General features: G+C 37.5%; 1 protein-coding gene across 5 annotated transcripts in view; it reads left to right on the top strand.

Moving 5' to 3' along the window:
- COP1 (COP1 E3 ubiquitin ligase) overlaps positions 1–10244 on the top strand; it is a 240336-nt gene extending 230092 nt beyond the window's left edge. For all 5 annotated transcript variants that reach the window (XM_044004926.1, XM_044004924.1, XM_044004923.1 and 2 more), the window contains 2 exons: positions 5267–5311; positions 8462–10244. In XM_044004926.1, the coding sequence (XP_043860861.1) occupies positions 5267–5311; positions 8462–8479 (63 nt within the window). In that variant the 3' untranslated portion in view covers positions 8480–10244. The remainder of the gene's footprint in view (positions 1–5266; positions 5312–8461) is intronic.
- Positions 10245–12021: the final 1777 nt, after the last annotated feature.

The raw sequence follows: 12021 nt of genomic DNA, 5'->3' as shown, positions 1-12021 counted from the left end.
GGAGCTATTGCTTCTGGAGGACAGATGTGAACAGTTCTACAGTCAGTGCATTTTGCATTTGCCATGTCACCTGTAGTGTTTCATAGCTTGAAAGGTGAAAGCAAGCATAAAAACACATCAGGACTTTTCTCAACAAAGTTTTCAAGGCTCATTCCTATTTATGCAGCAGAGAGACCTTAAAAGAAAAATGTTGTGACAGTTTTGTTTCAGGAGAAAGTATAGCACATCCACTAGGAATCTTTAATAAAATTCAGCTTGGAAAATTTGAGCTTCTATATGGAACTTATGTTACTCTTTCTTTTCTATTCTATACAATGATCCACATACCTGGGGAAAAAAATTCCTTCAGCTATTCACAGAATCACCAAGGCAGAAAATCTTCAAGTTTGGAAGGATCATAGTCCAACCTTCCTATTTTGCAATTGAGTAATAGACCCCCCCCCCAAACAAAAAGTATAACTTGTTTACATAAATAGTGAGTTACAGAGCCAGGATTTGAACTCAGATTCTTTGACTCTAAATCTTTTACCTCTTTTACCAGTACACAATATTGACTCTCTTGAAGCCATCTAGATCAACCCAGTCCAACCCAAGTGTGACCAAAAATCCCCTCTACCATACCCTCCAAGAAATCTCACTGAAGTGAGATCTCAATTTAGTTTGGGGGAGCAGGAAGGACAAATTTCTATGCCACTGAACCTTTTCATCTAAACTGCTATCTAGTAATGCCTTCCTCCATCTTATGCTTGTGAAGTTGATTTATTCATCTTTTTTAAAAAAAGATCCCTATCAAATATACTTCATTAGTTTTAGCCCATCCTTTCAGCCTGTCAGTCTTTCTGAATCTTAGTCATTTATCATTTATGCTATATCCAACATGATAAGCATGCCATGTATGCCTTCATCCAAGTCACTAATAAAAGCATTAAAAGGCCCAGAGCAAAGAACAATCCCTGAGGCCCTCCCCTGGAGACTTGCTGTCAGCTTGACATCCACTTATTAATGACTGTCCTTGAGGTTAAGTAGTCAGCAGGTTCAGTCCTTCTAATTTCTTACCTAATACAAATCTCATCGTTTTATCAACCAGGATTTTATGAGACAATGTCATACTTTGCTGAAACTGAATCAAACTCTATCTCCAGCTACCCCTCAATCTGCTGGTTGAGTAAACATGTCCAAAAAAGAAATTTAGTCTGGCATGTTCTGTTCTTGATAAAATCATGCTGGTTCTTAGTAATCACTTCCTTTTCTAGATGGTCACAAACCCTCCTTTTAGTAATGTGTCCTAAAATATTTCCAGAGATCAAAGTCAGTCTTATTGGCCAATTGTTTTTTTTTTTGGTTTCTTTTTTTTTTTTTTTTTTTAGTGAGGCAATTGGGGTTAAGTGACTTGCCCAGGGTCACACAGCTAGTAAGTGTCAAGTGTCTGAGGCCGGATCTGAACTCAGGTACTCCTGACTCCAGGGCCGGTGCCCTATCCACTGCGCCACCTAGCTGCCCCCAATTGTTTTTTGATACCAACTCAGTTTTTTTTTTTAATTGTAATTTTTATGTCTTCAGTATTGTAAAACCTCTCCTGTCATCCATGATCTTTTGACGATCATTCATAATATCTGGGCAGTCACGTTCATCAGTTTGTCCAGGCCTGTTTACTTGAACTCTGTGAGGGCAGCAGGATTGTCCAACTGTCTCTTCCCTTACCTCAGTCTAATGAGGAGATAACAAGCAAGCAAATACAAACAAACTACATCCAGAATAAATAAGAAACAGTTAAGAGAAGGAAGGCATCAGAATTCAGAGGGATGCAAAGAAATCTCAAGGGAGGGGGGAGAATGCCAGCAACCAGGAGAAGCAGGAAAGAATTGATCAGGAGGTAGCACCAGAGCTGTGCTATGAAACCAGGTAAGGATTCTCTGGGGGCAGAAGTGAGGAGTACATTCCAAATGTGGGGGGGGGGGGTGTTCGGTCTGGGCAAAGAAACAAAAGAAGGAAAGGGAAAGTTGTTCTTAGGGAGTTGTTACCAGACAGGACTAGAGTGGTTAAGGAGAATCATATGAAACAAAACTAGAAAGGTGAGTAGGAGTCAGATTGTGGAGGGCTTTAAATGCCCAACTTGAGATTACTGTATACTATCCTGGAAGTAATAGGGAGTTACTGAGGGTTTTTTGAGCAGCGTAGTGACCAGGTATCTAGGAAAGTAGGTAGGTGATAGGGTAGATATAGTGATGCTTAGTTATATAGATAGTGATGGTGATAGTTATAATAATAATAGCATTTATTAAGTCCTTATTGTGTGTCAGACACTCTGCTAAGCACTAGAGATAATACAAATTAGCATGTTTTAAGGCACGTTGACGTGTATGTTGACATCCTCAAATATAAGGGAAGAGTTTGAGACTGAGAAAAGAAACTGCATATTATAAAATCATACACTAGAGAGCAAATCTTCACTGACCACTGAGAGTATCATAACATAATACAATGTTTGATCTTCATAGTTATGACCCAGAACTGTCAAGAGCAGATTAAATCATGTATAGGATTCTGTTAAAGAAATCAAGAAAATATGTATTACATTTAACAAGATTTTATTGAAAATATTTAATGTAAAAACAAGAGCTCACTGTAGTTATTTGGAAAAATAAAATGGAACACCTTATTGCACAGCAAGGAGGTAAATGGGAGCAGCCCTTCACAACCTGTCCTCTTCCCTCCTTCCTTTCCAGTGTTCTTACACTTTGCTCGCTTCCACATGCACTACCATCTCCTGATTAGGAGCCTTTTCATTGACTACTTTCTCTACCAGCCCCCCCACCAGCGCCTTCTCCTTCTTCCCCTTCCCACAATGATCTCCCTTCTTCACCTCCACCACCTGCCTTCCTTCAGCTCAAATCCTGCCCGACACCTTTCCTGGAATCGCCTCACTACTAGTGTCTTTCCTCTGAGATTCCCTACTGTATCTGTCTTGTCAGTATAGCTATCTCCCCAATTAAAAAGAGATCCTGAGGGCAGAAACTGTGCTTTTACCTTTCTTTGCATCCCTATCACTTCCATGTCTTACACATAGTAAGCACTTAATAAATGCTTGTTAACTGACTTCTATCAATTTCTCTCACTTCTTGAATATTATACTTAACACATACTCACTGATTTAAAGGGACTTATGTTAAAGCCTACCAAGAAGAAATGTTTATTACCTTTTTGAAATGAAACATGTCACTTTTAGAAAATCTTTCTAGCGATTTAATATAATTCCTGTGTTTAGATCCATTTATTCAATGGCAAAAGAGAACTTCCCCACCATCTTCTTTTGCATTCTTAATATTCCTGTAGTTTATAAATGTTTCTTCTTAAACTGGCATACTTGAATACAATTACAAATGGTTTTGAAAGAATCCCCTAGGATCAAAGTGACACAACAACAATCTATATTTTGTTAATCAATTATAAATGTGAAGAAACAGTGAGTCTGATGGTAGCAGCACACTTTTGGAATGTATTTTTCCCATTTAATAACAGAGGCTATTCATTAAATTCCTTTTTTCCAATATACTGAATATTATTGGTGGTAGCCCAAAGGCTAGGTGCCCTTGTGGATAGCAAGCAGTTTTGCCTAATCCCATTAGCAAGAAGAGATTTTTTTTTTTTATAAGAACTACCTGTTGAAAGGTTAACATTTAGGGAAATCAATAAAAATGGTAAAGAAGCAATATTTTAACATAACTGAATAATAATTTATATATTGCTCCCAACAAAAATGATAAATAACCATTTTGTTAATTTAACTTTCATTTGAAAGGAATGATAGAAATATTTATTCTTTCCCTTTGGTAAATGTGTAACTCTATTCTAGTTTTTTAAGTTATATGTAAATCATAGAATATTTAAATCATTCTTTTGATAAGCAGTGAAATCCAACCTGGAACTTGAATGACACATGAGTACTTTTGTGCGTGTGTGTGCGCGCTCTTATTTTGTAGGCTTTGCTATCGGCATTAAAATTAGATCAATTTTAGGAACAATTGCGCATATATATATATATATATATATCACTGGAAATATATAATAGCTCATATTATGAGAATGATTTTTATTTCATAGTATCCTTTGGATTTTAATGTCTGAGAATTAATAGTTGTTTCATGGATTATCCAAAATATACTTATGTTCATATTCTTCCAGGGATCACATAAGTTTTATTACAATATTAGCAAATATGTTATCAACTTTTAAGACAAGTTATCCTGTTTGTGTACATGTACACATTCTCTTTGTGTTCTCATTCTTCTTTAGTAACAAACTTTATGACAATTTTCAAATTTTCTTTTCCGGTTCTCTATGTTGAAGATAAAAGCAACTAATCCTTTAGTTTAGCACCCCTAAGAGCATTGCTGGAAAAAGGCAGGTTCCCCAGAAAGGAAAGTGACAGGCAAGAATTACCTACTGGCATTTTTGTATTATTTAGCAGTTAAAGTAACCTACTGAGAACGGGCTTATTGAAAATGGTGCCCTGTCAGACTACACCAGCATCTAAGATTACCAGGCATGCAAAATGCAAGCAGACCCATTCAAATCCAACAATGATAACCTTGTACTCATCATCTCCATCTAACAGAAATTTGTTGTTTTTTTTTTTTAATCCAGTTTTACTTTTGCATTAGATCTAAGGAGATATGCACACTTCTATATCTCCTTTTAGCTAGGATAGAGATACAAATATTTCTGGAAAGTAGGTTATTCCTGTTCTTTAAGTGGTTGAGAGAAGACTTTTAAAAAAATTGTTTTTATACCATTCTTTGTCAACTTCCAATTCAATAAATGTTTATTAAGCGCCTACTATATGTCAAGCACTGTGCTAATAAGTTCAGGGTATGCAAAAAAGAAAAAGGCAGTCCCTGCCCTCAGGGAGCTTACAATCTAACATAAGAAGACCACACACAAAAGGAAGCTAGAAAGCTGGTTGCAGAAGGAACCAAGGGTATCTTGTTCCTTAGAGTTGAAACCAGACAGAACTGCAGATACAAAATGGAGATGCAAAGATGGAGATATCCTACCATCTGTTTGTGAACTCCCAAGCGATCAAGAACCTATGAATCCAGCAATTACTTTGTTTTTCTGAAGTATATGCCTGCCTTTCTTTGAAGCATTTATAATTTTAGCTTACTGGATCTTGTCCCGCTTCAGCTTCATGCAGATATCCTGAAAGTTTTAGTACCTATTAATAAAGTGGTCCAGTCAGACACTAAAAGTTCCTTTTCTTTTCTAGGAGTCCAATGTGCTGATTGCTGCTAACAGTCAGGGGACAATTAAGGTAAGTTTTGATTTTTTTTTTTCCCCCCTTGCATTACCATTTTAAACATGGATCCCTTTTTAGAATGTAAAAAGGTCAAGGAAATTTTTACACTATGAATAAGCCATTAGGGGAGATCAACCAAGACACTTGTATGCTTGTAATTTTCATGATGGCTATGCCCCAAGCACTAACTTGGAGGGGGGCAGTGGAGGAGCAAGAGGGAACCAACTGATTTTCAGTGTTGGAGATGACACTGGCACTGTCCAACAGCTACTATATCAAAACTCCTTTTGCAGTATTGGACAGGGACCGAACTATATTAGGAAATAGATGTTTCATCAAGACTAATCATGCTGTACTATGTTGTCTTAACTCTTTTGTTCCTTTGTGAATTTCCCTTCTTTTCCCATTCCTAACCAATAGGCCCTGTACCTCTGTTGCCACAGAAGCCATTTAAGTCATCAAAGTGGCTATTATTGGAATCAAAAACTTAAATGCCCCAGAGCATCCCTTAGTGCCCCTCCCCCCCACACACATACCATTGCTTTAATTTTTAATTTTATCACACACTTAATTTTGTGATTGTGAGCCTATATTTTTTTGTTTATTCATTACATTGGTTAACTGTAGCACTTCCTCTAATGCAGTTCACCATATTGATTGTAGTTAGAAATCCAGATTTAAACAGTGAGATTTCTACAGAATATGATTTCTAAACTTTTTTTATAACAAATGGATGTGCCCAACACTTCAACTTTCCTTATTTCTGAGTTATTCTTTCATGTAATCTCTGCTTATTTGGAAGAAGACAGAGATGGTTGTTTGTTTTTTTTAATATGCCTAGTGATTTTTCCATCACTTGGCATTAAGCATTCGTGGTTTTTGTGGATGTCCTTCCCAAAGACCAACAAATATATTGCTTGTTAATGAGGAGAGAATGTTGACCTAACAATCTCCAGACCAAATCCAAACCAAACTCATCCATACAACAGGAAACCAATGAGTAAATTCTTAGGAAGCAGGGGAGTCAGAGAACTAGCTACCCAAATTAATTTATCTTAAGTGGTATCCTTGTGTACTCAGCTAACTACTGCTCCACTGATTTGAAAATCTAATTAGAGAACAGGCAAGTAGCTTAAACAAAAGCCAGGTTTCTTAAATGGTCAACATTTGTTACACTCCAACAGGTAGAGGAGGTTCTTGGCATCTCATATTTCAGTTCTCCCTTGTCTTCCTCTGAATACAAAACCACATACACTACTGAGGAAGCTGCATCCTATTCTTCTTTTGCAGATTATGTCTTTGAAGCTGTTAGAATTGTTGACCTTGAAATCTGCTACACCTGCTTGCTCTCAGAACTACATAATGTTTGAACAAAATCCCATTGACGATACCTAGAATCTATTTGGCAGCCTCAGCCTTTTATGTTAAGTAGTTTGCTTAGCCAAATATAAAGTAATACCAAAAAAGTATTATGTAGGCTCTTCAGAAAGTCAGACTCCAGAAAAACTACAGGGAAAAAAAAAAAGAATAGTTAAATCTTTGGTACCTGGAATTGGGGTGTCCAGTTAACTTTTTAAAAATCACAATTTTGCCAGTCTCTCGTGCTCTGTATTTCCATTCCAAACCAGGTCTACTGTTTTTGTCTGATGGTTCCTGCCTGTTGATCTTGATTGATTTCACATTATAGCAATGTCACAACTTCTTCATTATAAATCACATCTTTGATGCTAAAAAGAAGTTATTAATGCAAAATTGTGGTAACAGTAATTGAATGGAAAGTGAATCTTTCATCAAGAGAGGGCTAAATATAATGAGGTAGATTTAACTCAAATAATTTTGATATTTGATCATTTCACTAAGTAAACAGTGAAAGAAATAATCCACAGAATCCCAGCTAATAAAACCTATAGTCCTTATTTTTATTGAGCAAGCACAAGTAACAAATAATTACTAATAATGCATACTTAGATAGTCTGATGAATCTGTGATCTTCTATTATATGAACTCCATTCTGTGCATCTCAAAAACTAATGCACATTTAATGAGAAAGAGCGTGGTATAGTAGAAGGAGCTCTGACCTTGGAGTCAGAACTGGCCTCATCTCCCTGGGCTTCCACCTACTAATGAGCCATTGCCTCCTTCTGAGCCTATTTCCTAGCAGAAAGGTTGGGTGATGGATACTGAAGACTTCATCTTTGGCTGCACCAAATAAGAAAACCATGTAAATTTGCTTTCTAATCCTTAAAAAACCATACTCATACTAGTTGTTATTATTTTTACTACTACTACTACTAGTACTACTACTTGTATATAAATGTGTAATTCTAATCCATTGCTTCCTGTAAAACCTTCAGATAGTATCCATCCTACCTGCTGAATACCTGAAAATGTTTTCATAATTCCTAAGCATCAATAGGCTGTTTGTACATACTTGTTTACATCTTGGTTCACCCATTAGACTCTGAACTCCTCAAGGACAGGGTCTATGTTTTGCCTGTTTTTGTATTTCCAATGCCCAGCACTCAGCAGGCACTTAATAAATGCTTACTGACTGACTGCCTGGTACTTGTAGTTTACTTTCTGGGCTCCTTAACTATGGCAATAAACTAATTAGAAAAAAAAAGTTACTGTATTTAAAACAAGAAATTAACCTACCATCCAGAAATAATCAGCCTACACTCACCAGTTTTTCTAGGATATCATGAAATAGGCATATAGTTTCTGATTAATGACTTTAGCCATTTAGAATGGCTAAAGTTTTAGAATCCATAGCCCCCAACATAACACACTCTGTCTTAACCAAGGCAAGTGATAAATTCCTTCAAAGTCTGTGGTATTTTCAACATAGATAATCATAATGAAGAACATTTTTATAATGCTTTAAGCCTTTCAAAACACTTTGTATTCATTATTTCATTCAATACTCACAACCACCCTGTGGGCAGGTACTATAATTAAGTGACTTGCCCTTATATAGCATCTCTGTATGTGGCAGGATCCAAACTCAAGTCTTCCTGACTCCATATCCATGATTGTGCCCTTTGGGTGTTACAGAAATGGACCAAAGGATTAATGGTTCTTGTTTGGGTATTCTTATTTACAGTTTTATGCAGACTATACCTTTAAACTGCATTTGTATCTTCTGGTTTTTCTTTTTAAAATTAGGTGCTTGAGCTGGTATGAAGGATCATCCCTGAAGAAAAGATTGACTGGGTCCTGCTGAAAAATATCTGCAGTTCACAATGAGAGAAGAAAGGAAACCTTGAGATGATGTCCCTCCCTGAAGCCATCATGGGTTTTTTGTTTTGTTTTGTTTTCAACTTTTTCACCCTTTTTTTTTTCCATCCCTTTCCCCCATCTACGGACTCTTTAGGACCTCTGCGATGCTGGGAGCACCCAGTGAACTCTCCACCATCAACATAACTCCACAGACTTTGCTGCTGCTGGTGGTGGTGTGGTTGTCTAATTTTTATGATAGGGAAACAAATTCTTTTAAATAAAAACAAATCACCAAAAAAGCATAAATGTTTATTGAGCCACAGCTAAGGTAGGGAACTTTCTGTCATTACATGTAAAGACAGATATGCTTTTTAAGGGAGAAAAATCCATTAAGAACAGCTGAACTGAGATCTAGTGAGTCTTTAGCTCCAGTCATGGACAAGAGGGTTACACAGAATGAGCAGTTAAAGATGAGATTTGAAATTATTTAATAGAAAAGTGTGAGAAGAAAGGACAATGAGCCTTTTTTCCATAATTTGAATGCTCACAAGAGATTGGAGTTCATACCATAATGCTATTAACACTATCTAAATTCTCTGAACAGATGTGATGTCAGCAATCTGAGCCCAGTTTTCTCCCTGCGCCTGGTCAGGTTTTCCAAATGCTGATCTACCAAGAACATGGACTGAGGGAGAGCACATGCTCCCAGACAGCACAATGCCTAGACTCCTCTCAAGTCTACTTAATGTCACGTGCATATCTGTCCAACTCCATTTATGTGAAACACAGCTATCAGATTGTCACGGTTTTCAGTTCCAGCCCAGGCTAGATTTGTGCCATGGCTAAAGGAGAAAGGTTTGAAATCCTATTACCCAAACCTCTGAGCCATGAGTCTCTTGGGCAGTGTAGTTAATTTTTAAAATAGTTTTCAAGTTGTTTAAAAAAAAAAAAAAGGAATCTCATAGCCAAGAAACGCAAAAGAAAAAGAAGGGACAAAGACTAAAGCTAAAAACCATGAAGTCTGTTTCACCTTACACATAAGAATGGTCCAAGATTTGATTTAGGTCATGGCCTGATACATATAAAGTGATAGGTTGATATATTTATCACATGGCTTCTCCCTTCCCCCAAATCATTGAAACCATTAATCATCATAACAAGATAATTCCATGCCGAAGGTCTCTGTGGGTTATGAGAACATTACAATTACTGCTGTGGCCACTCTGCTTGAGGAGAGTCCAAGATCAGTCTAAACTGACACCTGTCAGATGCCAAAGGTGGCCCTGAAGAGATGCTCCCCCTACACCCCCCTGCCCCCGTAATTAATGACCAGGGTGTGATACCTCAAAGTAGAGGCTTAAAGACTCTAGAATCTCTCCCTAAGTAATTAGTAGGCAGACATGCATGTCCAGGTCATTATGAAGACAGAAAGTGGTAGTTCATGACTTTTAGCCAAACTGAGTAATTGCAAGAATAGTTTTCTTCATATGGACTTATACTGTAAGGCTTCTCTATATAATGAGAGATTCTTAGGGGTTTGAACAAGTAAAAATCATTTTAAGGAGAGAAATTTAGCTTAAAGTTCAGCTGCTCTGTTTTTCTTTGGGGACATATGTGCATATGTGGGGAAGTATATACATACATATATATGCATGCACATATATTTACATATATGCAAATCACATATTTTTGTGTGTATGTATATATAAATACAAATATATGGAAAATAGTATATATTTATACATATAATCCATTCATCGTGAGTTGGTACACAATGGTAAGATAATAGAGAGGCAGCTAGATGGCTCAGTGGATAGAGTGCCCTGCTTGGAATCAGAAAGACCTGAGTTCCAATCTGCTCTAAGACATTTAATAGCTATGTGACCCTAGGCAAGTTACATAATCTCTGCCTTGGAGGCTGCTAGGTGGTTCAGTGTGGACAGAGTTCTGAGCCTGGAGTCAGGAATTTCAGTTGTTTTTAGTTGTGTCTGACTCAGTGATCCTATTTGGTGTTTTTTTGTTTGTTTTTTGGCAAAGATACTGGTTTGGCTTGCCATTTCCATCACTAGTTCATTTTATAGATGAGGAAACTGGGGCAAACAGGAGTCAGGAAGGGTTGAGTTCAAATTCAGGCTCAGACATGTATTAGCTGTGAGATTCTGAGCAAGTCATTTAACCTCTCCTTGTCTTCATCCCCTGGAAAAGGAAATGGAAAACCACTCCAGTATCTTTGCCAAAAACAAACAAACAAACAAAAAAACCCACCATGGTCCACAGCATCACAAAGAGTTGGACATGACTGAACAACTGAACCACAATGAAGATAATTTGAATCTTAACAGCATTTTAAAAAAAAAATCAAGCATTCAGATACCTAATTTTTCCAGATGAGGAAATTGTCTTAAGGAGACAAAATAACTTCCTCAAGGTCACCCAGCAGGTTAGAAGCAGGACCAGGACTGGAACCTAGGGATCCCAATTCCTGGATCATGGTTCTTTCCACACCATGTGAGGCCTTCTTGGATCCAGCATTTGTCACTCCCTATTTAAATGGGAAAATAGGTAGGTCATTTATGGGTAGAGATAGTGCCTCAGAGTCAGGGTACTCTGACAGATACTCACTGGCTGTGTCTCTGGGCAAGTCATTGAACCTCCTTGACTCTTATAATTATGAGCTTTCAGCAAGTTGCTGCTCTACATTGGTACAGGGAGGTTCCTCACCAAAGATGAAGTCACAGGTCTAGATTTGGGGTGGGGAGAGAACAAAAGCATTATATTGTGCGGCATCTGTATGACACAAACTACTAGACTGCATTGTTCAGGGAATTTCTATGCTCAGGAAGGTTCAGATTTCAATTTAGTCTTATTTTTAAGGAAAACTTTCATGGGCATTCTGTCTAAGGAACCTTTATAGCTAATTCAAGAACAAGGAACCTTACAAAAGGATTAATCTCACAGAGACCTGGAAATTTAAGGAATGTTCTCTGTTGCCTTGGAAGTTTTCAAGGTCATTACCAAAAATTCATTATGTGCTAATTGATACATGGCACCATACTTACCATACTTTTTATCCCATCTTCCCCCCCCACCCCCACCCCCCGGCAGTGGGGGTTAAGTGACTTGCCCAGGGTCACACAACTAGTAAGTGTCAAGTGCCTGAGACCAGATTTGAACTCAGGTCCTTTTGAATCCAGGGCTGGTGCTTTATCCACTGTGCCACCTAGCTGCCCCTGGCACCATACCTCTAATAAGTCAATTTCATGTGAAGCTGGACAATTCCTTGTGAGGGATACCTTAGAAAAAAAACCTGTTCAGGTCAGAGTTGGACTTAAAAACTTATAGAAGTTCCTTCTAACTTCCATTTAAGATTTACAAAGTGCTTCCTCATAAGGACCCTATAAGGTAGGTGCGTGTATGCATACATACACACACACACACACACATATATACATATATGGCACACACAGATGGGGAAACAGACTCCAAAACATCTATTTTAAGTCCAT

Source organism: Dromiciops gliroides, chromosome 4 (genome assembly GCF_019393635.1).
Source record: "Dromiciops gliroides isolate mDroGli1 chromosome 4, mDroGli1.pri, whole genome shotgun sequence".
In the NCBI taxonomy this organism is placed as follows: Eukaryota; Metazoa; Chordata; class Mammalia; order Microbiotheria; family Microbiotheriidae; genus Dromiciops; species Dromiciops gliroides.
This window is presented reverse-complemented; position numbering and strand designations above follow the sequence as displayed.